Source organism: Copidosoma floridanum, unplaced genomic scaffold (assembly GCF_036245765.1).
Source record: "Copidosoma floridanum isolate Cflo_tuat_1 unplaced genomic scaffold, Cflo_Japanese_pri ptg000013l, whole genome shotgun sequence".
Classification (NCBI taxonomy): domain Eukaryota; kingdom Metazoa; phylum Arthropoda; class Insecta; order Hymenoptera; family Encyrtidae; genus Copidosoma; species Copidosoma floridanum.
In genome coordinates this window covers 9651355-9678037 of record NW_028321890.1, presented here as the reverse complement: position 1 = coordinate 9678037, position 26683 = coordinate 9651355, and the positions used below count along the sequence as shown (strand labels likewise).

The following is a 26683-nucleotide window of genomic DNA, read 5'->3' as shown; positions in this document are numbered from 1 at the left end:
CATATATATTATATCCCTTATCATACCCACACAATTTTAGCTGAATAGTTTAAACTTTTCGTGAACAGCAGCAAAAACCGAAAAAAGGTCCTAGCTAACATAGGTGCATTTTTCAAACGTATTTCGCTTCGTTTAAATTTACTCTACAAGTACCTAAAATTCCGTTCATTTTTACCAATTAAAAGAATCTTGAAAATTGATTACAAAAAACGGCTTTTTGCTCTCTGGTCAGTGGAATCAGCGGCCTGATTAGCCGCCGCTGGAGGTCTCGCCAACTTTCTGTATGCATGTTTTGCTCAAGCGCGTTCAAAACGAAATGTGCTTTTTTTTGCAATTAATTTTCAAGATTCTTCTAATTGGTAAAAATGAATGGAATTTTAGGTACTTGTAGAGTAAATATAAACGAAGCGAAATACGTTTGAAAAATGCACCTATGTTAGCTAACAACTTTTTTATAGCCATTTGTCGAGAGAACCTTTTTTCGGTTTTTTCTGCGGTTCGCGAAAAGTTTAAAACCGATTCAGCTAAAATTTTGTGGGTATGATAAGGGATATAATATGTAGGTCTTGTGTTAAAATTTCAGCTCTAAATATTGTACAGAATGCGAGTTATTGAATTTCGAAAAAATGGCTCAAAATGGCAGTTTTTTGCGATTTGACAAAAACGGCTGAATTGATCAGTTTCAATTACTATGCATCTCACCAAAATCAAGCTCCATTTTATTCTGTTTAAAACTAATTATAATATGAAGAAGAAAAACAAAAAATCAGATCACACATTATTAACCAAACACCTGGTTTGTCACTGTTTGTCTCAGACTGTTTATCAATTTTCCCGAGTTAGAGCTTGATTTAGTGTTTGAAGTGTCAAAAATGTGTGTCTTTTCTTCTTTTTTCGGTAAAATAGCTATTTATTGAACAAACAATGTTACAAAGCTATAAAATCAAATTAATCTTGCGATAAAGCAGAAATGTTGATCATTACCTAAAGTGAGAACCTTAGTTAGAAGACAAATCGTGTGACTTATTCGTTCGACCGATTCAAAATGAATAATTAAAAGCAAAATTATAACTGTGTCGTTTTATTTTACAGTTTGTGTTAAAAAAAAAGTTCTTGGTTGTAGTAATAATAATAATAATAATAATAATAATAATAATAATAATAATAATAACAACAATAATAATAATAATAATAACAATAATAATAATAATAATAATAATAAGTTGTGATATAATTAGTCGAGATAGAGGTCATGGGTTAGTTGTATAAAAAAATTAGTTAGGGCCGATTATTGGTCGTGTTTATGATCTATAGTACCCTGACCTCCACACATGCAGAGGTAGCATAGAGGGCACCCGGAACAATCAAATGGTGTTACATAGAAACATTATATATATATATATATATATATATATATATCCACTCATGTCTTTTCTTATACGTACAATATGCATTTCATAACTTTTGCCTTTATTTTCAATGCAGTTTTTTAACTTTATCATTAGCAAACAATAATTCGTGTATTCATAATGATCTGTGTTTGATTGGTGCCTTTTTTTTAACAGGTTCAAAGTAATACAGCGACGGGAGTTTCCACAGATGAGAAACATGTACATTTATTAAACTTCATCCTGGCAAACAACATGGATCTAGATAAAGTTCGAGCTCCGAGTATTGTTAATATTTGTAAGGCATTCGACGAAAATTATATTTTACCGAAAACAGATGATCTTAAAGGTAATATATTGAAAAAATCTTTTGAGCAGGCGTACCTTTATAACAAACAGAAAGAGCATTGCAACGTTGTAGACGTTTTTACTGATGTTAGTGATTCTGGACTCCTATTTTTATCAGTTTTAAATGCATTGAATGGCGAATCCTCGTTTTTGTTGTTTTCACATCATGAGGAAGTAGAACAGGCTGAAAACAAACTCATAAATTTTTTGTATGCGAGTATAAGTAGAGCCAAAAATGTATTTGATGTTAATGTTATATACTTCATTCACGATGGCACTATTCTCGTCCCAGAATACTTTAAGTATAAAAACTCTTCTTATTGTACTTCCACACGTTTTAATTATGTGATTGATCGCTTGAGAGGAGTCGAAGTTAATACTACTGTTTCAGCAACTCCTGTGTTGCAAGAGTTCTTAACCATCATAAATAACTTACAAGATACTTTAAAATCAAAACGTTTAAAGCTTTCCGATGCAGTTCAAGAACTTTTTCAGCTTATTAATAATCATCACGTTTTCACGGATTCAACTTTTGGTAATTGTTTTTTAGATACTGCTCTTGAAACTATCACTCCTTTATATTTGGCATGCAATTTTTTCTCCCCCAAGCATCATGGAAAATATTTTGAAAATGATAGACGTATGTTTCGTGAATTAAATAAATTTATCAATCGTACTGCTCCCACAGATTCTTTTGATGCTATAGGCATGTACATTTGTAAGAACGAGCCATTTTTGCGTTTTTATGAAGATGGTGTCGATACTAATTACGTTGAATTTTGGACAAAAGCTAAACAATTTTGCCCTAGTTTCAGTCAATGGGCTGTAAATCTTGCAAATATAGAAGCAATTTCTCAATCAGTTGACGTGAGAGAATTGAAGAACGCATTTAAATTATATTCAAAATATCCATGTAGCACTTCATACAAATTTCAATCATTAATATATTCTCTAATGTTAAAAGAAAAACGAATTTAAGTGTTAATCGGTTATGTTACTTTTATTATCTAAGTTTTTTTAATCATTGAATTAATTATTTATACATGCAAACCAAGCAACTTGTAGATACTGTAAAATCATATTTAAGTAATATGTCACTAGCAATGTAAGAAAATCAAGAATAATTAATTTTAAGAAAAATTATACAAAATAAAAAAACTGATAAAATTAAATTTATGTTTTTGAAGATAACTTTTTTTTCTTAATTATAGTTTAGAATAAAGCAGCTGACTACAAAATAAATTTTATTTGTAATATTTAACTTGTATTTATTTATTTTTTTATTAAATTTATTAATCAAGCCCAAGTCAAATTTTATTACTTTTTGTTAGATGCAATCAGTCATTGTGACTAAATTTTTTTTTTTTTTTTCTTATACAACACCAAAACAAACTATATTTAGTAATAGTTACGAGGCCACGTAGACAGGTGGAATAAGCTTTTCGGTTGACAACATTCCTATTGGATGTTTTATTAACATCTAAATTTGATTCGAATTCTTTCCGCTTATTTAGAATCAGATCTTCATTTTCATTATAAATTTCAATAACTTTCAATCCATGCAAAATATCATCGTCCTCATTTTGAAATGGTATATGCAGAGTGACCATTTCTCTTTTATAATCGTCAAAATCGTTACCCATGTCATTAATTTCTATATCTGATAACTCTCGATTCTTTTCTTTCAATCTATTGTCCTCTTTTATTTTTGTTATGTGTTAAAACAAATTGTGCAAGTGTAATGTCATCTAATTCATTAGATTGTTTTTCGTACTTGAGAAAAAAAATCTTTTTTCCAAATGTCAGTTGGATTCATTAATTTCTTTCAGCGTTTTTCTAATTTTTTGTCGCTCGATGGGCCATACAGTGTTCATATAAACAACAGCAACATAATATTTAGACATAGGCTCTCGTAGCAAATACTAACCTGCTTCTTGACATGTCATTTCAACACTATTCAACATATCAACTCTCATTTTTTGAGTAATTTCAGCAATATCAAACTCTGGATGTTCATTCAAAATTGCTGTAATTTTTCGTTGCAAATGACTAACGCCCTTGTTCGTTTTATTGATATATTTAACCACGTAAGCAGCACAGGAGTATTCTTAAAGAATAATTTGAAGTATTATGTGGTAATTATTATCAGATAAAATACGATTTTTTTTGTAAAAATTCTGCGTACTATCATGGTCAAAATTTTCTAAATTCATTCTTATTTTGGAATATCGGGTAGCATACTCTCTGAATCTCGTTTCCTCTTTTGTCGTAGGAATTAACATAACAATTTGTCGAGAAGACATTAATAGTGCCTCAAATCTGCATTTCTATCGTTTATTAGTAATAACTTTTTTGTAGCACTTAAGAGGGTGTTTATGTTTTTAAAATACTATATTTCCAGAAGCTTTAGATTCAGACAGAGATAAGTGTCAATCATACTGATAGTTAGAAACTTGATTACCGTCCCCAAGAAGATTTTCAGGGACATTGGCCATCCAAGGTAAAATTTGCGCAGGCGGGCTTCCACGATGTTAAAATTCAATTTTTTAAAAATAGTGAACACGCTGTATGGACCAAAAAGAAAAAATCATTGAGACTAAAATGTTTATAATAACATTAGCTAATTTATTAAAATAAATTGCGCAAGTTACAGTATCGATATTGATAAGTGCACTTTTTTGAATAAAATTCAGCTCTGACAAGGCTTCTGCCATAAATAGTTCTCCATTATTTATACAAAGTAATAAATTAGTCTACTCAATTCATTGGCACTGAGTGTCATAAATGCTGTTGGTCTACCTAATCTAATTGTCTAATCACAGCAAAAAAAATCTCTTTTTCTATGCAACCAACACCAGGCAGAGTTAGGTATTGATCGAAGGAAATCAAGATTAGTTTCTATGCAGCTGTTAATATAATTTTCAGATTGTATTTGATCTTAGGGAACGTTGGTATCATATCCAATGGGCTTAGACGCAACCTTGAAACAATCTCTGACTCTCAATCGCATAATTTTTACTGCAAGATATAATAAATGCTAGGAGATAAGGTAAAGTACCCAGTAGTTGGACAGAAATAAAAATAGCACCAGTAGTTGGACAGTCCAATGTAATTAACATTTTCGAAAAGAAGACGTTTTCGAATAGGAAAAAAAAATTTATTTATAATCCATCAATGCATAATAATGCCTGATGAAAAAATTTATATTTAAAACTCTTTTTCGTTTTTACGTAAAAAAATTATGTTTTAAATGCGAAGCATGTAAGATTGCTGTCCAAAAGGAGTGTTCCTATACTCAGTACTTGGACCCAGAAAAAATAGCTAAAAATTATAATTTGTAGTTGGACATAGAATGTTCAAGTTATTTTCTAACTAAAGTTACCTTGCAAAATAAAATGTATATTATTATAATTTTTATTGAGTTTATCGGAGTTAAACACATCGAAAAATATAAATAACTCTGTCCAAGAATAGATTCCATTCGATAACATAAGATTTTTCCAATACCTGGTACTTAGACAGTAAAAAACACTTAAAATTATTGATTATTACTGAATATAACATGTTAATTTTACTATTGAAAACTAAAATAAAGTTGAATAATGACCAGAAACTATACCATGTAGTGAAAAAGATTATAATCATTGAGTAGTTGAGAGATGTGAGAAAGCATTTTGAAGTTAGGTCTACCCTAACCTCCTATCCATTTAATTAATATGGGGTATCCAACTACTGGTCCCAAGTCTCATGTTGGTCCTAGTACCTGGACACTGGTGTCCAGATACTGGGTCTTGATGGTTTTTCTTTAATATTAATTTTTTCTTTGTTTATTAACTTGATTTTTTTTTTTCTAATAAATAAAACAAAATTTTAAATAATTAATGCAAAGTTTTTTTGAACATCATTTTTTTTAGTTTTTCATATATCAGCAAAGAAAATTTCGACTGTCAAAAGTGTCCAACTACTGGGTACTTTACCTTATCTCCTCGTCGATCAAAACGTCTCAATTCGATGATAGCCATCATAAACGGTGTGACTCTAACACTTTTTCGAAATTGCCAAAATAAATATCTGGATAAGATAACTCTTCAGCATGTTCGTCGAATAAAATACTTTATGGAACGTTGCATTCCCCAGGATAAATTCTAAAATATTTATCTTCATTACAAAGCAACATTTGTTGTTGAGCAATAAAACCTTCTTCAATTGGAACTACTTCACTGTAATCATCAATATTATTTCAATAATTGTCTTCTGTGTTTGAATTGAAGAAACTTTGATCTGTATACTTATATTATAAAATAGATATAAAGGTGATCGTATTAAATAGTTTAACCAAAGTTTAATCATTCTTATATTAACCAATCCGTAGACGTAGCTTGATTTGTGTATTAATATTCTATCAATGTATACGTAAACTCAGTGTTCGTTATTAACATTTCTCGGCAAAAAAGTTACCATAATGTTAACAGATACGGGGACGTTTATGACTTGACCGATAATGCTATACTACCCTTCTATGTGACGTAATCTTCGTATTTGCAGGAATGGTATCTAAGGAAAAAATAATATTGCTGACATGAGGTCAAGTTTCGGTAAAGTCTGTGGTATTGCTGGTCATCGGAAACTATTGTAAACAGCCATAGGAGATATTTTCTTTTTATTGAGAAATAATTTGTTAGTAGAATATAAATTAATAGATTCAACAGTGGTGAAATTCTGTAAAAATTATGAATGTTTGTACAACAAACGAATGATAAAGAAAAGTTTATGAATTAAAAAATAAATTCACCTCAACTATAGTTTGTAAAATTTTAGTGTTAACTGAAGCCATTTTTAAACCTTCTTGAAAGCATAAACGATCACAAACAGAGTATGCAAAACCGAAAGGGTTGTTTGTAAAATTGTTGTACAGCTATATTATTTCTACGACTGATAGCATTTTCATCTAAAGATTGCCCTTCTAATAAACATTAGCTGATATGTCATCTGAGATATCCATTTGATATGCCAACTGATGTCATGTCAATATATCATCTGTAGCTTAACTGAAAACTTGAAATTGATAACAAATTGTTACATTATGCAATTTACGGCTTTCTACTCGTCTTTTTTGGTTGTACTATTCGCATGATACATATCATCGAAAAACATATCTATTGAGTTTTTGTCAGGTGCCATGCCATTGGAATTTAAAAAAAAAATCTGAAATAATAAAAATTAACACTTTCAAGTCTTAATAAGTAAGTAGATATGTTTTTCGATGTATCATACGGATGGTACAACCGAAAGAGCCCAGTTGTAGAAAGCCGTAAATTGCATAATTTAACAGTTTGTTATCAATTTTGATGTTTTCAGTTACAGACGATATATTGACAAGACATTTCGGCCGATGTTACAGAAGGAGTAAATCATCTTCAAAGGCACCGTGTGAAATGTGTCTGTAATAGTTCTCATTTATATGATTATAAATGCTGTATGAAATAGCTGTAGTACAATTTCAACTAATTTTATGAAAAATACCGTACTTCATCAAAAGCATTAACAGAAGCTCCCAAAACAAAAGTCAGAGCAATAACTAAAATGACTTATTTGACAAAGACCTTTGTTTTTACCACAAGTGTTCGGCGGCAGGGCGTTCTGCTGACAAAATAACTGCTCCTGAAAGTCAAAGTCTACGGAAAACTAAACTCCTCTCCTCGTGCGGAAGCTGCGAGCGGGGATTCAAAGGAATCAGAACGCTTCCACGTTCGTAATGTCTCTTCGGGTTTTCTCTTTCTGGTAGACACGGGAGCAGCGATTTCATTGCTTCCTAAGACTGATCCAAATGCTAAGTCCGTAACTCTGTGCAAACGCATCTTCGACTTGCTCCACTCATCTTCTCATCCAGGCCCTAAGGTCAATGATCAGCTGATTAGACAACGCTATGTCTGGCCTAATATGCACCGTGATATAAAAACTTGGTGTCAGGGATGCATCAATTGTCAACAATCAAAAGTTTCACGTCACGTCATAAACAAACATACTTAATTCGTTGCTCCCGCGACAGGTTTCAACATGTTCACATGGATATTATTGGCCCCTTAAAGACCTGTGACGGCTACTCTTATGTTCTCACAATGATTGATCGTTTTTCTCGCTGGGTAGAAGCTGTCCCACTCAAGGATTTTCAAGCCAATACAGTCCTTCGTGCTTTCCAAGAAGCTTGGGTCTCCTGTTTCGGTACCCCTAGATTCATTACTACCGATAAAGGCTCACAATTTGAATCTGCCATTTTCAAGGCCTACCTTTCCTTCGTAGGCTGCTAAAGAAAAAGGACTGCAGCTTACCACCCTGCTGCCAACGGCCTCATTGAGCACTGGCACCGTAGCTTCGAAGCTGCTTTTATGTGCCACAACAGTCCTAACTGCGCAAGACTTTTACCAACAGTTCTTCTAGGACTTCGCTAGCTAAATTTTTATATGGTACAACTCTTCGTATTCCAGGCGAATTTTTTGTCCCTGATGACTTCTTTGCGAGTCCTTGAATCTTTATTGAAGACTATCGTCAACTCATGAGGGAACTCAAACCTGTGCCGGTAGAACATTACCACAAGCCGCGTCCCTCCTTTTTTAAAGGTCTTCGTTCTTGCTCCCACATTTTCCGCTGCTCTCATGCGACAAAATCAATCGATCGACCTTACTCTGGTTCCTACAAAGTGGTCGAACGGATTTCTGATCTTGATTACAAAATTGACATAAATGGAACTCCTAAAGTTGTTTCCACCGAACAACTAAAACCGGCTCACTTCATTCTGGAGGATCTTTCTACTCCAATGCTCAATATTGCTGCACCTCTACCTCAGCCTTCGAAGCCTATACCGATTCTCAAGACTTATCCAGGTAAAAACCAGGGCTTTAAAGAAGTCGTTAGTATTACTCCTAACGTAGTTTCTATTCGCACCAAAACGCACCGTAAATCCACGTAATTACGTGGATATAGTGGATGCGCATGGGCAGTGGGCTACTCTACTGTCCGGTACTTATAGGGTCCAAGTTTATTTTTTTTTCCGAGTGAGCGAAGCGAGCGAGGCGCATGCGCATACGTGGATATAAGGTGCGAATAGACACAGCGTACTCCTAAACAGTTCTACTTAGTTTAAGGTGGCTCATCACATTTTTGAAAGTCGAGCCATTGCACCCAAATTGAAATTTATGTTAAAATATGACTAAACGGATGTACAGTTAAAATTTTAGGGCATGTTGCCGGCCAAAATCGAAAAATAATCATATTGAAAGTTTGAAATTTTAGCATTGGTCTTATGGAGCAGTCTGATTTTTTCACCGAAAGTGTTAGATTTCGTAGGCTAAAAGTCGGGCCACAGTCTCCAGAAACTGAGAGCAAGTAGTTTAAATAATCCTCTTTCTAACAAAATCGCGAAAGTCCAAGATTACCGGTAAAAACAAAAAGATATAAAGTCTTGAAAGTTCTAACCGCAGGATAACCTCAATTTTGATTCTTGGCGCTAGCCCGGGAGATTCAAATGTCATATATAAGAATGTGGGCAAAAAAATTGTAAAAATATTGTTTACATCTAAAACTGGAATGTCATGCTCAGTTTTGAACGCATATTATTGCAAAAACTTTGTGTAAAAATATTAAATAACAATAATTTAAATAAATAGGTTGAATAAAAAATAGTTGAATATAAATCTTTTATATTAATTGTTCATTTGATGACAACATAGCAATAACGCCATAAATAATATAAATTCCAATCAAATAAAATATCCTTTACTTTTCATTACAAACAAATATTTGGCTTATTTTGTCAAATACTTTTGTGTTAGTAGTCACCCGTGGCTTTTCTCCAACATTCTCGCTTAGAAAAAGCCTTAGTCCTTTTTCTCCACTTTTCGTAAATACTTCATTTAAAATAGATTTATTTACTTGCGCCTTAGCCATTTTCAGCATTATTCCATTCGAAATATTATTTTTGTACTCTAGTAAAGACGCTTTATTCAAAGAAACAGCTGCTTCTTCGTTTTTCTGTTTCAAAATATAAGAAATATTTTGAGACTTTTCCCTTATAATATCATCACTTATTCCTAATTTAACTAACAAATTTCTGAGAACTCGCACATCTTCCACAGCGTTATGAAGTGATTCTGTGTTTTCTGTTTGTAAAAAATCACTAACTAATGCTTCCATTGAAAATTAGCATTCATTTTTTACAAGCATTAATTTAATATTTAGTGGTAAAAAAATACACACAAAACAAGTATAAGAAAGTTGACAGGTGCTGGAGCTGAGGCACACGCTCGAGTTCGTCTGCTTGGATAGGGACGTACGCAGCTTTTTCGATACCCTATCAAAAGTAACTTTTTTCAATTACGGAATTTTTTCGCATTTTTTTGCTCATAAATCATGAATAAGACATGGCACAAACCACTAACTGTCTTTTTATTGGTTTATATTCAGTAAATTTATAATTTATAGAAAAGCCCCCCCGGTGCCCCTGCTTGATACAGCACCATCGTGATGAGCCACCTTAAACGTTTCTCAAGTTAACCTGATTGCGTAATACGTTGCTTCGTTATGCTTCTTAAGTATAAAAAAATGCTACTGCGATATTAGTGCTCACGAGATGGTTAGACTAGAGTGGGGGAAATTCACCGCTCCTCTAACCTTGCCTTGCACCAACAATAAGCTACGCACACGCTGAGCAGTGTTATCCCGTATAGAGCGGGCTTGGTATCGCCGTGCCTGACGCCGCTCGGATGCGCGGTTATAGACGTCGTCACTGAGCACCAGTGATCTCAAAAGCAACAACGGAACAGCGCGCGGAATTCAAATTGGCTATATGGGCAAATCCACAAAAACCAGTTAACTAAAACCCAAGCTATTTAACCCAGTGACCCGAGGGGCAGAAAATTGATAACATAATAATTATATAGGTCAATAAACGAATAACCACATAACCTAAGACCCAAGCTATTTAACCCAATGACCCGAGGGGCAGCAAATTAACATCACATTGAATATATATAATAATAATAATATAATGATTAAATAATTTATTAAATAAATAGCAACATAACCCAAAACTCAAGCTATTTAACCCAGTGACCCGGGGGCAGAAAACTAATAACATACTAATTAAATAAGTCAATAAACAAATAACCACATAATCTAAAACCCAAGCTATTTAACCCAGTGAACCAGAGGGCAGAAAACTAATAACATATTAATTTTATAGGTCAATAAACAAATAACCTCATAACCTAAAACCCAAGCTATTTAACCCAGTGACCCGGGGGGCAGAAAATTAATAACATACTAATTAAATAAGTCCATAAACAAATAACCACATAACCTAAGACCCAAGCTATTTAACCCAGTGAACCAGAGGGCAAAAAAGTATTAACATAAGAATTATATAGGTCAATAAACAAATAACCACATAACCTAAGACCCAAGCTTTTTAACCCAGTGACCCAGGGGACAGCAAGTTATTAATTAATTGATTAAATAATTTATTAAATGAATAAAAACACACCCTAAGACCCAAGCTATTCAACCCAGTAACCTAGGGCACAGTGAGTTAATAATTTTTTAAATAAATAAATTAATAAATAAATAACCACATAACTTTAATCCTAAGTTACTTTACCTAATGACCTGGAATGCAGCAATTAAATAATACATTGATTGGATAAGTTATTATTATAAAAAGCTTGGGTATTAGGTTATGTTGTTATTTAATTATATATTTATTCAATTAATAAATTATTTACTTGCTGTCGTCTGGGTCACTGAGTTGAAAAGCTTGGGTTTTAGGTAATGTTTTTATTTATTTAAAAATTTATTTAACCATCATATTATGATAATATATATTCAATATTTTATTAATTTGCTGCCCCCCGAGTCATTGGGTTAAATAGCTTGGGTTTTAGGGTATGTTGTTATTCATTTAGTAATTTATTTAATCAATTAATTATTAACTTGCTGTCCCCCGGGTCACTGGGTTAAAAAGCTTGGGTTTTAGGTTTCGTGGTTATTTGTTTATTGACCTATATAATTGTTATGTTGTTAATTTTCTGCCCCCCGGGTCACTGGGTTAAATAGCTTGTGTTTTAGGTTATGTGGTTATTTGTTTTTTAATTCATTTATTCAACAAATTATTAACTCACTGTGCCCTAGGTTACTGGGTTCAATAGCTTGGGTTTTAGGGTGTGTTGTTATTCATTTAATAATTCATTTAATCAATTAATTATTAACTTGCTGCCCCCGGGTCACTGGGTTAAATAGCTTGGGTTTTAGGCTATGTGGTTATTTGTTTATTGACCTATATAATTATTATGTTATTAATTTTCTGCCCCCCGGGTCACTGGGTTAAATAGCTTGAGTTTTAGTTAACTGGTTTTTGTGGAGTTGCTCATATAGCCAATTTGAATTCCGCGCGCTGTTCCGTCGCTGCTTTTGAGATCACTGCTGAGCACTGCCGTTCCAAAAAGAAGAATGGTAATATATGCGTGTGTGTGTGTATATATATACATGTACAGGTACTGCAGTTCAGGCTGCTTCTGCTACATGTCTGTCGTGCGTTTCGTGTGACTATGTATATATACACGCATATACTTCCATCCTTCTTTTTGGCGTCGTCTTCTTATTTACGACGTCTATATAACAAGCGAAAAAAAATTCTTTTTCATTGCCCCATATCTCGATGAATGGGGAGCATTAGTTTAAATGGACGGAAGGTTGGAAATCGCTTCTGCTGCAATGTTACCAAGTGTCATCCGGTTATTTTGCTGACGCTATAATTACGCATCATTGCTCTAACTAGTAGATCTGTAAATCTGTTCAGCCGTCTGCACGTGTTCATTTGCTATTCTACACACAGTTGATAATGAAAAGACGGGCGCCCGACTTCAGCATTTAGAAACGTATCAAAATCATTCCTTTCGTGCGCCCGCATTTTCAAATACGCTCATAAGCTCCACAAAGAACTACTTCGTAAGTTGATAAAAATCTAACCCATTACGATCTTAAGCTTATTATGTCAATGCACACCTTGCTCCAGGGCACATAAGGAACAAAACATATTTAGTGATGCAGATTATTTGTTGAAAAAGCCATCACGGTAACTTTTAAGACTCGTATCAAAATAAAACTATTGAGCCATTCTGTGGTGATCGTATTTATTGACATGTTTTAAAAACGACGTAAATTTTGCAAGTATAAAGATAAATACTTATTTTGTAAGGAGTTTAACTTACACTCAAGTGTTCCTTTAACATGCACACATTACTGTACATAGTATTGTACCTGAGGACCAAACCAAAAGTATGCACCCGTACAAATAACACAGCGGAAGAACCACTTTTCTCGTCTACTTAAGGAGGCTTGGGCGTTTGGTGTCGTATCTATTGAGGGGCCCCTGTGGGGTACTTGTCATACAAATGATTCTTTGTAATATTTTTTTTATAATCATTTTGATTATACACATGTGTGAACAAAATAGAAATAAAACGCGGAAAAGTCATTCGGAAAATCGATATTAAAAAATTTATTAGTTTTCCCAAGGTACCTTGTGTAAAGATGACGGCCCTGCCACGATAAAGCTGACAACACTGTACTCTCTTGCTCTCATCTGCTATTATATACATATACTTGTGTTAGACTTAAATTTTCATGCTTGTATGTTTATGAATGTACAGCGCATGCGCACTTACAGTACCTGAACAAAACAATTCTCATGTTCGATGTTTTCCTCGCTATTTTCTCAAAATTTAACGTGTTGATCCTATTCTTTTTTTTAAATAATAGATTCTTTATACTTTCAAGTACATGTACCAATTTAATGTGTGGGCCCACAGCTTTTTAATGCGGTACGGTAGTCTATTGAATTTCGGGTTCCGTAAGTTTGCGTGTTAAAATGACGAATTTTCACAAGCGATTTTCTCGAAAATAAATGTGTTGACCTACCTATTATGTTTTCCTAAAAAAATCTAGCAAACTTTATCTATATAATCTCTGAATTTCAGACCTAGCCAGCATTTAATTCAAAATCGCCCAAGCTTCCTTAATGTGAACACAAAAGCTTGATTGTGAGCTAAATAATAAAACAAGTGTGCTTTTGTATTTTGGTAATTTTTATTAAAATCAATTTCCCGAACACAAAATTAGTTAGGCTTCTTACAAAATAAGTTTTTATGTACACTCACCATTACGGCAAAACTTAAACGTGTAAATTATACTGTGCTTGCCTTACAGTAATTCTACTAATTTTACGGTATAATCAACTTTTTCAGAAATACAGTGTACCATAATACATAGTACAATGAAAAAAGGATTCACGAAGAAATTTTAGTTGGGTATTATATGTAGTGTACAAGAGAAAAAGTTCAAGACAACTGCATAAATTATTTATATACACAAAACGGATTTGATTATATATAATTACTAGATACTAAGGGAGTACAATAATCTCCATTAAAGAAGCAATCGTCTTTTTACATCTGTCTACGCTTCTGGAAGGCTTTGGATTCCAATTGAGCAAGACAGATTTTCATTTTTAAATTCGTATGTTTTTAGTATGTAAAAAGTACGTTGCCTACTTATTCTATAAATGATTAGCTAGTTACTTGCACATAAAACTAAGTTACAAATAATACTAATTCACCATTTCACTTGCTTCCTTCTTTTCCTTTTGCGATTATTCTGACCTACAGGTTATTAACCGTTCAAGATTGATGACTTTAGTTTTGTACACTTTGCCACCGTTAAATCATACCTACAATAGCGTTACTCCTTCAATTTAATTTTGTGATCAGTTTTTCAAACATAATGTTTTAGAAAAAAAAAAAAAAAATAAGCACTCGCTTTAATTGTTTTTAATAGCTTTCATTCAAAAACATACAAACACTAGATTTTATTTCAATATTGAGAAAAAATTATAGATAATATACATTGACAAGCAACTTCTTCAAAAGATAAACTTAAGATGGACATAGTTAACGGTTATCAGTTGAGAAAAGCTATCGGGTGTATAAATCGAAGACAGTACAGTTATTACAGGCAATAATTTGACGAACATAACTATTCGTCTTGCTTCCTTAAGTCTATACAATGAGATCGATGAAACTCGAGAGAGCCATCGAAGAGAGTTGCTGTTGTTGCTTTTTAGCAAAACAGATTTTTGTCACAAATGCTTCTGAATGATCAAGAGTTTTGACGGCTATGCACGATAATTGCTTTTTGATGAAGGTTGTTGTTTGCGCTGTTGCGTTTGGTTCTGAGTTTTTTGCTGAAAACGACGTGTCATGGAATGATGCAATGGGTTGGGAGTAAAGGATGGGTGACCTGTGAAAAATGTACACATTCATTAGTTTACTAATCACTTTGCATCATATCTACTGAGTACACCTACTTCAGTATACTATTGGAAGGTCAGTCAGGCAAGTGAAAATTGTACATGATGAAAATAAAAACTAATGAATGAACTTAATCAACTGATTAAACAAGTTAAATTTTCAAATGTTAGATTAAACAAATCAAAGACACATTAGCAAAATAAACATATCAAAACAAATCGAGAAAATTTTTCAGTTAATTAACTCGGATCAAAGCAACATTATTATCAAGTAAACAAATTAAAAAAAAAAAAAACTTTTGTACACAAAACAGTTAGAATATTATACTGTCAACTTACTGATTCAAGGTCGAAAAAAGAGAGAAACTCACCAATAGTTATGATGCAAGTGGCATCACTGTCGAAAGAATGAATTTGCGACATTAATAGGGCTGATGCCTTTGGGTTTGACGACCACCTCTCTGCTTTCCGCCAAAGCCTGAGCCTCCTGGAACACAACCGAGACAATGTTTAAGACAATTCTTTTACAAACTGACGATTAACATCAACTTTCTACTTCACCAATAAGCCAATACACTAAATTTACCAGCTAAAATGAATTAGTTTATTAAAAGTCACTTGATCAAATGATTTTAAAAATGATGAAGTATTAAACTCAATGCACTTAGTGTAAAAACATTGACGCACTAACAAACTAAGTCATGTATATTAAATATTGAGAAGTTAGAAAGTGTTACTTTATAATCTAGAAATAAAAATTTATTATCGTGAGGCTACAGGCTAAGGTTTTAGAGCTCCAGATTATTTATAGGTTTTGTTTATGTATGTTGGAAACTATTCTATATTAAAAAATATTTCTATTAATCATTATAGAAATACAATTTAATTTAAAATAATTTTCAACTTGAGGCAAAATTTCTCTCTTCTTTTTTTGTCTTTTTTTTGAAATGAGATGTATTTTTATACTTTCCAAAATCAGTCCCTAATTATTGCTTGAACTTACACAACTTCGTAGTTGTTCTGCATCTCTGTTTTGTATCTAAAGAATGTTTCATTAATTTTTATTTTCTTACAAAATAAAGTAAAATAAATCATTGTATTATGCACTATCATTATTAATCATGATGTTTCAGAATAGTGAAGGAAAGGGATAGTATTTTGGTGGATACATGCATAGAAAATATTCTCGTTTCTTTTTTTAGTACTTGACACTTATAAATGTATTATTTCCCACACTAAAAAATGTTGATGTTAATTGATTTTGTATTTGATCGTTTACTTTATTGTCAGAATCTTACAATAATATTACCAGAACTATATTATAATAACTTATAAAAGTGGTATGAGATTAGATACACAGAATATTTTCTTGTGAAAAGATAAAAACTTATTTATGACTGATCCGGCGAATCGGAGTCGAGCCATGTGCGCAAGGGGTAAAAATGTTATAGGTAGTATATGTTGTAGAAAAAAATCATCTCTAAAGAATTACTTGATTGAAAAATGTTTAAACTTTATAAAAAAAAAAAAAAAAACAAAAAAGAAAAAAAAAAAAAAAAAAAAAAAAGGGGAAAAAAATTGTAGTGGAAGACAATGACAAGTGGAGTGGTTATTAAAATAATATGAAGGTCGACTAAAAGGAACGCTAATGCGTACCTTTTCCGCGTGCACCACCGCGCCCACCACTGTAGCCACCATCATAACTACCGCCATAGCCATAGCCGTCTGCATTTTCATGGAACACACGGTGCAAAACAAAAGGAATTTCGTAAGTCTCTAGTTTGAATTTTTTTCATCTATTTTCATTTCTGTTTTTAATTATTATTGTAATTATTCAAGTTATAAACCATTGTGAACAACTATCTAGACAATACCATTTCTACTCGCGCACATGTCGTACTTTTATTATAATTTTTAATTTGTCATGCATTAATTTAAAATCGCCAATGATTATTGAAAAAGTTTTTAATTATTTAAAAACGTCAGTTATGACTGGAAAATTTTTGAACTTGAGCAGTTATAATGTTTGATCACTTAAAATTCAACTAATGCATAACAATAATTTAAAAATATTTCTATAAAAAAAAAAAAAAAAAAAAAAACTGAGATGTTACATAGAAATAAAATGATAATTTTACTTGGTCCATTATTTTTTTCTGTTACATCTTTTGACTATGAATTGGCAAAAATAGGTCAAAGATTAGGAGTAATAAAATCGTAGCTCGAGTTGAAATAATTTACATCGATCTGCGCTACTTACTACTGAGCTTTGATATGCGTGTTTTGTAATTTTCACACGAATCAATTAATGTTCTTGTCCAATACGTTTAATAATTTTAATTGTAGATTTTATGCAACATCCCAATTCAAAAGCAAAAATCGAATGATATCAATGAGTTAACGGATTCGTATGTACAAAGAACTGTTAATAATCTCCGTCATCTCCGTAGATACTTACTACCTAAACACTGATACATGAAACAAAATGGTCGTACACGTATTATTATATCTTACCATATCCACTGTAGTCATAGCCACCATAGCTACCATAACCACCTCCGTAGTAGTCTCCATAGTTGCCGCCATAGCCATCATAGCCAGCTCCGTAGCCACCACCATAGCCGCCTTGGCTGTATCCACCTCCGTAGCCCTGGCCCCATCCACCTTGGCTACTGAAGGCACGGCCTCTTCCACCTCTAACTCCACCACGACCTCCTCGGTTCATACCGCGCATGCCACCCATCTCTGGTCTGGGAGTAGCTTTTTTGACTTCGACCTACAAGTAAAATTGATGTGTAGTGCTGTGCTTAGTTTACATTTTTTTCAGCTATATCAATACTTACCTCTTTATTGTTAATGGTCTGTTTAGATGTCTTAAGCAATTCATTGGCAACCTGTTCAGACTCGAAAGTAATGAAACAGAATCCTTTCCTTTGATTCTTGGTTTTGTCAAAAGGCATTTCAACTTCAACAATCTAAGACAAAAATTACAAAAATTAGTGAGCCATTAAGGCACTAAATTTCAGTTAGAAAAAAAAACAAAAAAAAAAAAACTTACTGTTCCAAATTGAGAGAAGAAGTTTTTGATTTCTTCATCGGTCAATTCAGCTGTAAGACCACCAACGAAGATTTTACCATGTCGAGCCTTAGCCTTTTTGGGGTCAACTTTCTTGTTGTTGATAACGTGATCTCCATGTGCCATAGCCTAAACAAATAAAATTGACTACTGTATTTCCATTGAAATAAAACTGGAACGTTTACTTTGCTACATCAGATCAGAAAAGTATTGTCTTCACTTCCATTCAGTAGCAGAACTGACTTTTTTAATATCATCACGTAATATTTTATTAATGGATTATTATTGCGTTGTTTACTTTTGTTTTTCTCGGGCAACTTTACAACTGTTGAAAATTCAGGTTGTTTTTGTAATTATATACAAATGTTTTAGATTGCTATATCATTGCGAAACAACGGTATTTAGAGTATGATAGCAATTTTGCTTGTGTTTCATAATCAACAGTACAATAGTGTATAAACGACAAAGTAAAGTGTTTTCAAACATGTTTTTTTTTTTTCAAACTGAAAATTTTTGTTACACATACAAAAAGTGACCACCTGTTGTACTAGAGCACTATAAATAATATCTAAAACATGTGTGTGGGAGTAATGGTAATTTTTGATCGGGATCTCTGGGACACAAAATTTCAAATTGCAGTATGTGATGGAGCTTCGTAACACGGACAGCTAATTTGTTATTGTGGGCTTGTCTACTTTACTTATATTGGCTTGCGCCATGGGAGTTGCAGCTTCAAGCTTTTATACTTGCTTTCGTGATGCGCATACCGTTGCCGTACCCATTGCAAGGAGGAATTAAGATACATTTGTTTGAAACCAATGCGTAAAGGGACCCACACAACTTTTAAAATATTTTCTTAGTATGACTAATTACTTATAACTAATTGGCATTTTTCAAAGGCAGTTAACTACCTTGTTTAAGGCTTCAGCCTTCATGAAAACGATGAAAGCAAATCCTCTCGAACGACCAGTTGCTGGGTCAGTTTTGATGTTGATGCTTTCGATCTCGCCAAAGGTCGTGAAGTGTTCTCTCAGTTCCTCTACAAAACAAAAATGAAATGTATTAGTAATCAAGAATGATAAAGATAACTATTTCAAGATGTGATCAATGTAAGCTCAGATTTTCAAATAGTCTCATCTAACAGTGCCATTCTGTTGTCAAAAGTGTCCTAAGAAAATCAACATCATATCAAAAGTGTAGTGAATAATAACATAACTGCTTTTTCATGTTTGTTCAATAATATATCAACAACTATTGAGTTACATCATGCAGTAAAAACGGAAGATAATTCGTACCGTCATATAAAACATAGTTTACTTTTGATTATCACTAATATGTGCAAAACGCATTACATTTGTTACGGGAATCAAGATAAATGATTGCTGTCTTTAAAATTTTAATTAAATCAAGCAGTCTTGTTTCTCATGAGATAGGACAATCTTCTTACCAAGAGAAAAAATGTACAAACTTACTTTCTGTTGTTTCCCAGCTGAGACCACCAACAAACAGCTTTCTATAAATGGAAAAACAGAAAAAAAAATATTGTTATTGGTTGTGAAGTAATAATATCGATGAATAACATTATTCTAAAATAAGTGAAACGAATAAGTTCACAGTTCTCAAAGACTGCCACTTGTGTCCTGTTTTTCAATTTCAAATTAATATTTTAATTCTTATAAAATTAACACTGAAATATTTGAAAATAAATATTCAAGTTAAAGCATCAGGCAACATCTAATTTGAATAAAACAAAGTTTTATATATGTTAATCAATAACAATTCAATGATCATTTTATTTAATTACAGTAAAATCAAAAAATATACAATCAACAGGTTTTCGATGTCAGCTAAACATAGTTTCAAATCTGCTGGATTAAAATTTAAACGCTTAAGACTCGAGTTATATCGTCAAGGAAAGCCAAGTAAGTATAGAATGAAGTACCTATCATTCAGTGAATCCTCCATGACTTCCGTAGACCTGCAATGGTAACACTAGTTATTCTACTTTGATGAAAAACGCGGTTTATTTGTATGTTAATCTAATGGATGTTTGACTACTTTTAAGTCAAGAAAAAAAAAAATTTAACCGACAGTAAACATGGGCGGCTGGAGAATGCAAGGAAGAATCTAAGAAAACCCCTGTTAGAATAACTTTATTAGACGCTCTGTGAGAAAATTTAATTTTTCTGTACACTGCTATAACTAAATTCAAGATTAATTGTATTAATCGTTTATCGTGAACTTTTTACATTGCTAGTTTCAAATAAATAACAACAAAAACCACAAAATACTGTGAAAACTTGGAAGTTTTCAGAAACAATAACAATTTCATAACATAAAGTTACATTACTTTTTTTCTTTCTTTTTTTTTTTTACAAGAGAAATTAAAGTTACAGCTGACAAATTTCACAAAAATGTATAAAAAATCGCAATCTTTATTTTCTTTATTAGAAAACAGACAACAAAAAACAAAAAAAAAACAAAAACTCAATTGAGTTTGGAGATAATGCATTATGTTTGATATCACTTGACAATATTATATTATCATTACATTAGTTTTTCATTTACTTGAATAGCTCCCAACACAACTTTGCATATATTTTTTTTTTCTCTACAACATTAATTGTCTTCAAGGCTATGATTCCCATCTTGCTTGGATTTAAAAACGTTTGATTTTCTTGGCAAAACCCAGTTTGTCTAAGACAATAAAACGCGAGCGAAATATTGGAATTCACTTTGTATTTTTTGATGGAAAATTTGAGGTTTGAACTCCGCTGCTGATAAATACCGTAGAGGCATGTGTCCCTGTGAGTCGACATCTGGCTGTAGCTCTCAGGCGCTGAAGCCGTGAAAAGCAGCCACTGACGAGCAGCTTTTTGTTGCACAGCTGTCCAATTGTTCACGTGCTGGCTTGTCACCTGCAGATCAAGCCACACAAATTGGGTTAGTGGCATACCGCGCTCCTATACCCTTGTCAATACTTTAGACAGGAATTTTTTACTGTAACTTTGATACCTCATTTTAATTTTGCTAACAACGATAAGACTGCAATGTGCTCCGGCTCACGATGCAATTGGCACTTTTAACGAGGCTTTTTAAAAAATTCGATCAATTCTCGAAATGCATTTTTGAACCGTATAAACTATTATCTGACTTCGATCATATGCCTGGAACTTTTTACTGTAGAGAATTTTTTTTACAACACTTTATGCTTTACATTTACAAAGAATGTCTGAAAACGTTCGTGAATCAACAGCTTACATAATGTCTCAGCTACAAGATTTACTTTGAATGTGCAGCGATTGTACTTTACACATTTACATTTAAAAAAATTTACATAGTAAGTACAAGGATTGAATACTCAAAGAGTCAAATCACGTTATTTCTAGTATTACGTACTACTACTATTACTCTTAAGTACAATTAAATGCGTCGAAAACCTTTAGAGCACACATTTGAAAATTACACCATCACATTGTTGTGAATCTGACTGCATTTTTGTACACATTTCAAGCACATTTTGGAATTATTAAATACTATTTTTACATTTTTTAAATCATTTCTAATGGTAAGAATTTAAAACAGGACTGCTGGTGCATACAATGTTAATAATTTGATGACTTTGTGATCACAATATGTTGCATTATGATGAAAAATTCAAGCTTTATTCATTAATATTACTAAAATAACTTTCTAAACTTGCAAGCTTTGCAAGAGAAATCCAATTACCAACTGATGAATATGCCTTTGTATACAAGAAAAATACTGGTTTGAATATATTGACGTTTTACAATCTGATAGGTTTATCATTTATAATTGTTTCAAGTATTTGATTGAAAATAAAAAATATTATAGTACGAATTTAAATTTCGTTTATATCCAATTATCTGATACTAAATTTTCTGAACAGTAACACATGTTTCTTATGGTACGAAAAAAATTTCAGCACAGTCTATTTAAAATGCACTTATAATGTCAACATTTATTTAAATATCCAAGGTTTCTGAAAACAGTTTCACCAACTTTGATTAGAAACTAAATATACTTTCAAAAGTTTTTTAGCCTTTACAGCAAAAGTAAATAAAGGTTACGAATGAGATTAAGTAATAAGTATTACTTTCATTTAGTGAATACTGTAATTTCGCACGCATATTATTCAGCAATAGTTCATTTTTTTGGCAACAAAATGAAACAAATCTGAAGTATTGAAGATTGGATGAAGACAAACGTTGAGCACAAGTAGTCCAAGAGGTAAATTGCATGTAATTATAAAAATTTTTACTCTAAATGTGAATTTCAGCTGCGGTTTTTTTTTCAACATTTTAAACGTAACTGCTTTATTATCTTAATTTATGTAGAATGATAGGAAATACACAAATTTTCACTTCAACACTTAAAAACTATTAAATTATCTTAACTAATGTGTCTAGTCGCATTTTTCTTTAGATTTAACGTTTGATAACTAGTATTTTCTTAGTAAATTTGCATCAACCTTGACCTAATAGAAATACGCGTCAGTGTAACTTACACATAAACGTATAAATCTTTTCATCTGCAAAGTTAAATAAAAACAAACTGAGTCTGTATAATGTGTATGTGAATACTCGACAATTGCAATCCTTTAGACACCTTATTTGCCGTAAGTTTAAAATGGAAGCTTTAATATCTAAAAAAATATTCAATACTACAGCATAAGATATGTAACAAAGTTTAAAAACATGATAAAACATGGCATATTAAAAATTGATAAGAACAAATTTACAACTTACTGTTTAAATGTGATTGTTTAATGAATTTTTCATTTTTGACGCTATTAGTTGATGTTATTGGTTTATTATTCAAAACTTACCGTTATACATATAAATTTATCATTATATTAAAGAGCCTTCTCAAATAAAAGGTATTGGTAGAAATAATTACGTGGAACTTTTATGATAAAAAAAGTAATAACGTGAAAATTTCATTCAAAATTGAAAAAATATCTTCCAACTAAGGCGTAGAGTGAAAATTGATTTTTGGGGATGGTCGCAAAGAAGTTGGATTAGTTCAACTAATTTTGTACAAAATACACAAGTTGGAAAATTTAAGTCATGCAAACAAATGGGTAAGCAAAGCAATGACTAGCTACTAGCAACTCACAAGGGAAATAAAGGCAATTGAAAATATAGTAATAGATTGAAGAAAACAACTAAACTTTTATCTTAACACAACCTTCGAGGTGAAATTTAACAAGCCCTGTAAATCCATAATGGCGGTAACTCCGTAGAGCCCTGACGCCGAATCAAGGAGACGCCATGCTAGAATCTTATATCGTCAAAGATTAACATAACGCTTTGAAAGTATAGCATAAAAATTTTTTAGGTAGGGAAACCCAGGGTGTCTTTCCAACAGTCGACAGCACATAATTTTTTCGCTACAATTCTTATAAACATGATTGCGTAACTAATGTTTACAGTTTACATATAAATATATATATGTACATGTGTGTGTGTATGAATACGTGAGTATTAATATAATTTAACGATATTTAATATCACACGAACGCACACAAGCACCTGCAAATAATTACACATTCCTATTGAGAAGTCAAGAGATTGTTATGAAAACTCATATCGTTTTAAACGATAAGTGGGACGTAATGTTTGTAGTATACACATAATCAAGCCAAAAACGACTCTTTTTGTATAGAGGACACGGGTAATAAGCCGCAAAAATTCAATTTTCACTCAGTTTGCCTTAATAATAATTAAAACAAAATTTCCTCAAGAAGTGAGGCAGCAGCGCGGGCCGCTTTTAACACCATTACAGAGCAGGCATTGACAGAAGGGTATTGCTGAGAGCCGAGACTGTCGGCGCCATATTACTTTTGTCAAATACAAGACTCCGTTTCGCACACAAGCCCATGGATGGCACTGCATCGACTTTATTGGCGAGCGCGTGAAAAATATGAGCTCCAAGAGCTCGCCCAGGAGTTACTATAAGACGTGTGGCCGTCAAAATTTCAGCTAGAGATGAAAAAAAGCGCGATGCCATCGGATTGCCAAGAGGCTCCGAACGCCGGACGGCCATTTTGCTCTACGCTGATTTAGACGCGCAATGCCTCGACTCTCGCTTCCGCCGCCTTTAAAACTATAACGAAGCACGAATATTTCCCACGAGAGCAAGACTCGAAATCAATGCTCATTTGTACGAAACGATGCAAAGGCAGAGTTATCATGAATATGTTAATTAGTGACGATAAGAATCAAAACAAGGAATTGCAAGAACTCGGGCGATTAAGAGTACATTAAATTTATCAGTGTGAAAAACGAGTGTGAGGCCATTGATGGAGGAGAGTAAGTATAGTGAAGGAGAAAAGACGCTGATGAGCAAAGGGTTACCTGTCTTCCTGGGACTCCTTTTCGGCGTCGCCCCCGGCGTTGGAGTCCTCGTTGTTGCCACTGTGATTTTCGGACTCGCCATTCTGCTCAAAGTTTTGCTCACCGACATCCTCGCTGAAGTCTTTGTTCTCGCCCTGCTGTGGTTGCTGCTGTTGCTGTTGCTGTTCAGTAGTCATTGTTGATGTAAAAAAATGATAACTAGCAACTCTGAAGTTGAAAGAGCTGTGGTGCGCGCGGGCAGTACAAGCTAAGTGAACTGAGCTGGGAGACACGAGACGGTTGAACGTCCGAACTGTTCGGCTGCTGAGTAAAGAAGGAGTATAGCGGAGCAAGTCGACGTTGCCGCGTTTCAGCCGAGGCAGTTGAGTGTGATGACGCATGCACTTTTCGCGGCAGGGCCGCACGGCGCAGGGCAGGGCGTCGACGAGGAAAAGCGGGGTATTTTTGGGGGAGAAGGAGAGACAAGAGTACCGCAGGGGGCGCAGGGACGTATCTGTATTCTTTGTATTTTGTATATATTTATATAATTTAAAGGCGTATAGAGTAATGTTGATATAAAAATGAAAATTCTCTAGTTTCATTAAGGTCGTCATATCAGATCATACCATTGACTTACTAAATTTTGTTTTAGTCAATATGCTAAGTATTTGTTCGTTATATTCTGAACCAAGAAAGTAAACTTTTTCAAGTCAGTAATTTCTTAGGAATAAAATAAATTTAGGAAAAATGTAGAAAGTAAAATATAAGGGTTATTCAAATTTCAACCCGAAGTTTTTCATTCCCAAAACGCTATTTATTGTAAAATCTTGAACACATTACGTATTTTTTATAAGTCATAGCAGATTTTCGTAAAACTTGTTCAAGTACATGAGTATATAAATTTACACGCGCTTATTGAGATCATATACGGTACAATTTGTAAATAATTGCGAGGGTTATAAATGCATAAGTATAACCACAGTCGCCCCTTTATTAAATTAAATTACGTAGGAGTGTATAGTACTTGATTATCTAATTGAAATTAAATAATTGTAGGTAATGTATCAATGACATATACTACAAGCAACGTGATGTATATACTCATTATATGTTAATAACATAAATAACAAAAGTTGGCTATAAGAGCAATAATTTTATTATTATTTAACAGATAAGGGATCAAGTGCCTCCAAAATTTCTTGGCTTTACAGTTAAAATCATATAATTTTACTCAGTAACTACGCTAGTTCTCGAGAAACAGTTGTCAACTCCTCATGTACGAATAATTATTATTTTAATCAACGACAGTCATGCAAAATTTTTGAATTTATTTTCACAGTAATTAATATTATATAATATATTAAACATCTGTAAGTGTTTTCAACTCTAAATTTGATGGAAGCACGAGGTGAGGTCTATGGGTGGTCGAAAATAAATACCAGCCGCAACTCTCACCGGAATTGATGAATCTCATGGTATGAGGTGGTCTGTAATATTTTTGTAATAGTACGTTATGGTGAAGAGTTTGGTTAATGGTATTTTATTTAATTAAGGAGGTTTTGGGAGTATCATTCAGACACTAAAGAGGTGAGGAACGGGGAGTCCTCCCTGCCCGCGCATTTTAGCTCCCTTCACCGCGCACCTCCTCTTGCACTTTACAAACTTCAAACTGTACGACTGTAATTGATTACATTTTTAAAAAATGCCTGGCGAGTCATGATTTTTTTTATTAAGCATCTTCCTTTTGTACCAAGGTATCTATGAAAACTTTTTTTTTAATTCCAATACATTTAGAATATACCTTAATTTCAATTAAAAGTCAAACCTAACCTTGCTTTCTCATAGGAGACCGTGTTAAACTGTCAATATTTCATAATTTCTTTCTCGAAAATCTCCCCTGGTGAAAAATCTGAAAAAATTCATGTGCAGTCCTGGAGCCGTACTTACCATATAACTTTTTTTAGCTTCGCGGGCCTATGTTATAACGTAGACCGATGTACAGAAAAATAGTTTTATGGTACGGCCCCAGATATGCTCAAATATAGCATAAGTACATTTTTTGGCACGATTATACATTTTGAACTTTTTAAAAAGTGCCATGTGATAAATTCTATAAACCAGCCGCAACTTAAATTAATGGAACCCCCACATAAGA

General features: G+C 32.9%; 2 protein-coding genes across 13 annotated transcripts in view; one reads left to right on the top strand and one right to left on the bottom strand.

Annotated features, from left to right (window-relative positions):
• The window catches only part of LOC111643479 (uncharacterized), a 41210-nt gene extending 38425 nt beyond the window's left edge, over nt 1-2785 (top strand). For 4 of the 5 annotated variants that reach the window (XM_089591305.1, XM_089591306.1, XM_089591307.1 and 1 more), the window contains one exon: nt 1566-2785. In XM_089591305.1, coding sequence (XP_089447431.1) covers nt 1566-2714 — 1149 coding nt within the window. In that variant the 3' untranslated portion in view covers nt 2715-2785. The remainder of the gene's footprint in view (nt 1-1565) is intronic. The other variant, XR_016292952.1, reaches the window with a different exon arrangement.
• Nucleotides 2786-12902: 10117 nt separating this feature from the next.
• On the bottom strand, nt 12903-24887 carry sqd (RNA-binding protein squid). Of its 8 annotated transcripts, none has more exons than XM_089591689.1 (10): nt 21185-21294; nt 20958-21087; nt 20112-20147; nt 19642-19682; nt 19081-19208; nt 18152-18298; nt 17937-18068; nt 17608-17869; nt 16750-16818; nt 12903-15083 (listed from the first exon to the last, which is right to left on the bottom strand). In XM_089591689.1, exons 2-10 carry the CDS (start codon nt 20966-20968, stop codon nt 14959-14961), a joined length of 951 nt encoding a protein of 316 aa, XP_089447815.1. In that variant the 5' UTR covers nt 20969-21087; nt 21185-21294; the 3' UTR covers nt 12903-14958. The 8 variants fall into 8 exon arrangements, 5 of the variants coding, with proteins under 5 accessions (XP_089447815.1, XP_089447811.1, XP_089447813.1 ...); XR_016292993.1 differs by lacking the exons at nt 20958-21087; nt 21185-21294 and adding exons at nt 15465-15580; nt 24550-24887 and having other exon boundaries at nt 14987-15083; XM_089591685.1 differs by lacking the exons at nt 20958-21087; nt 21185-21294 and adding an exon at nt 24550-24887.
• Between the last annotated feature and the right edge of the window lie 1796 nt (nt 24888-26683).

Coding starts and splice junctions, on each gene's coding strand:
- sqd (XM_089591685.1), bottom strand. CDS start 24,725: ATGACTACTGAACAGCAACAGCAACAGCAGCAACCACAGCAGGGCGAG. Junction 18,069..18,151: donor TCTTCTCTCAATTTGGAACA/GTAAGTTTTTTT, acceptor TTTTTGTCTTAG/ATTGTTGAAGTTGAAATGCC. Junction 16,819..17,607: donor CTATGACTACAGTGGATATG/GTAAGATATAAT, acceptor ATGAAAATGCAG/ACGGCTATGGCTATGGCGGT.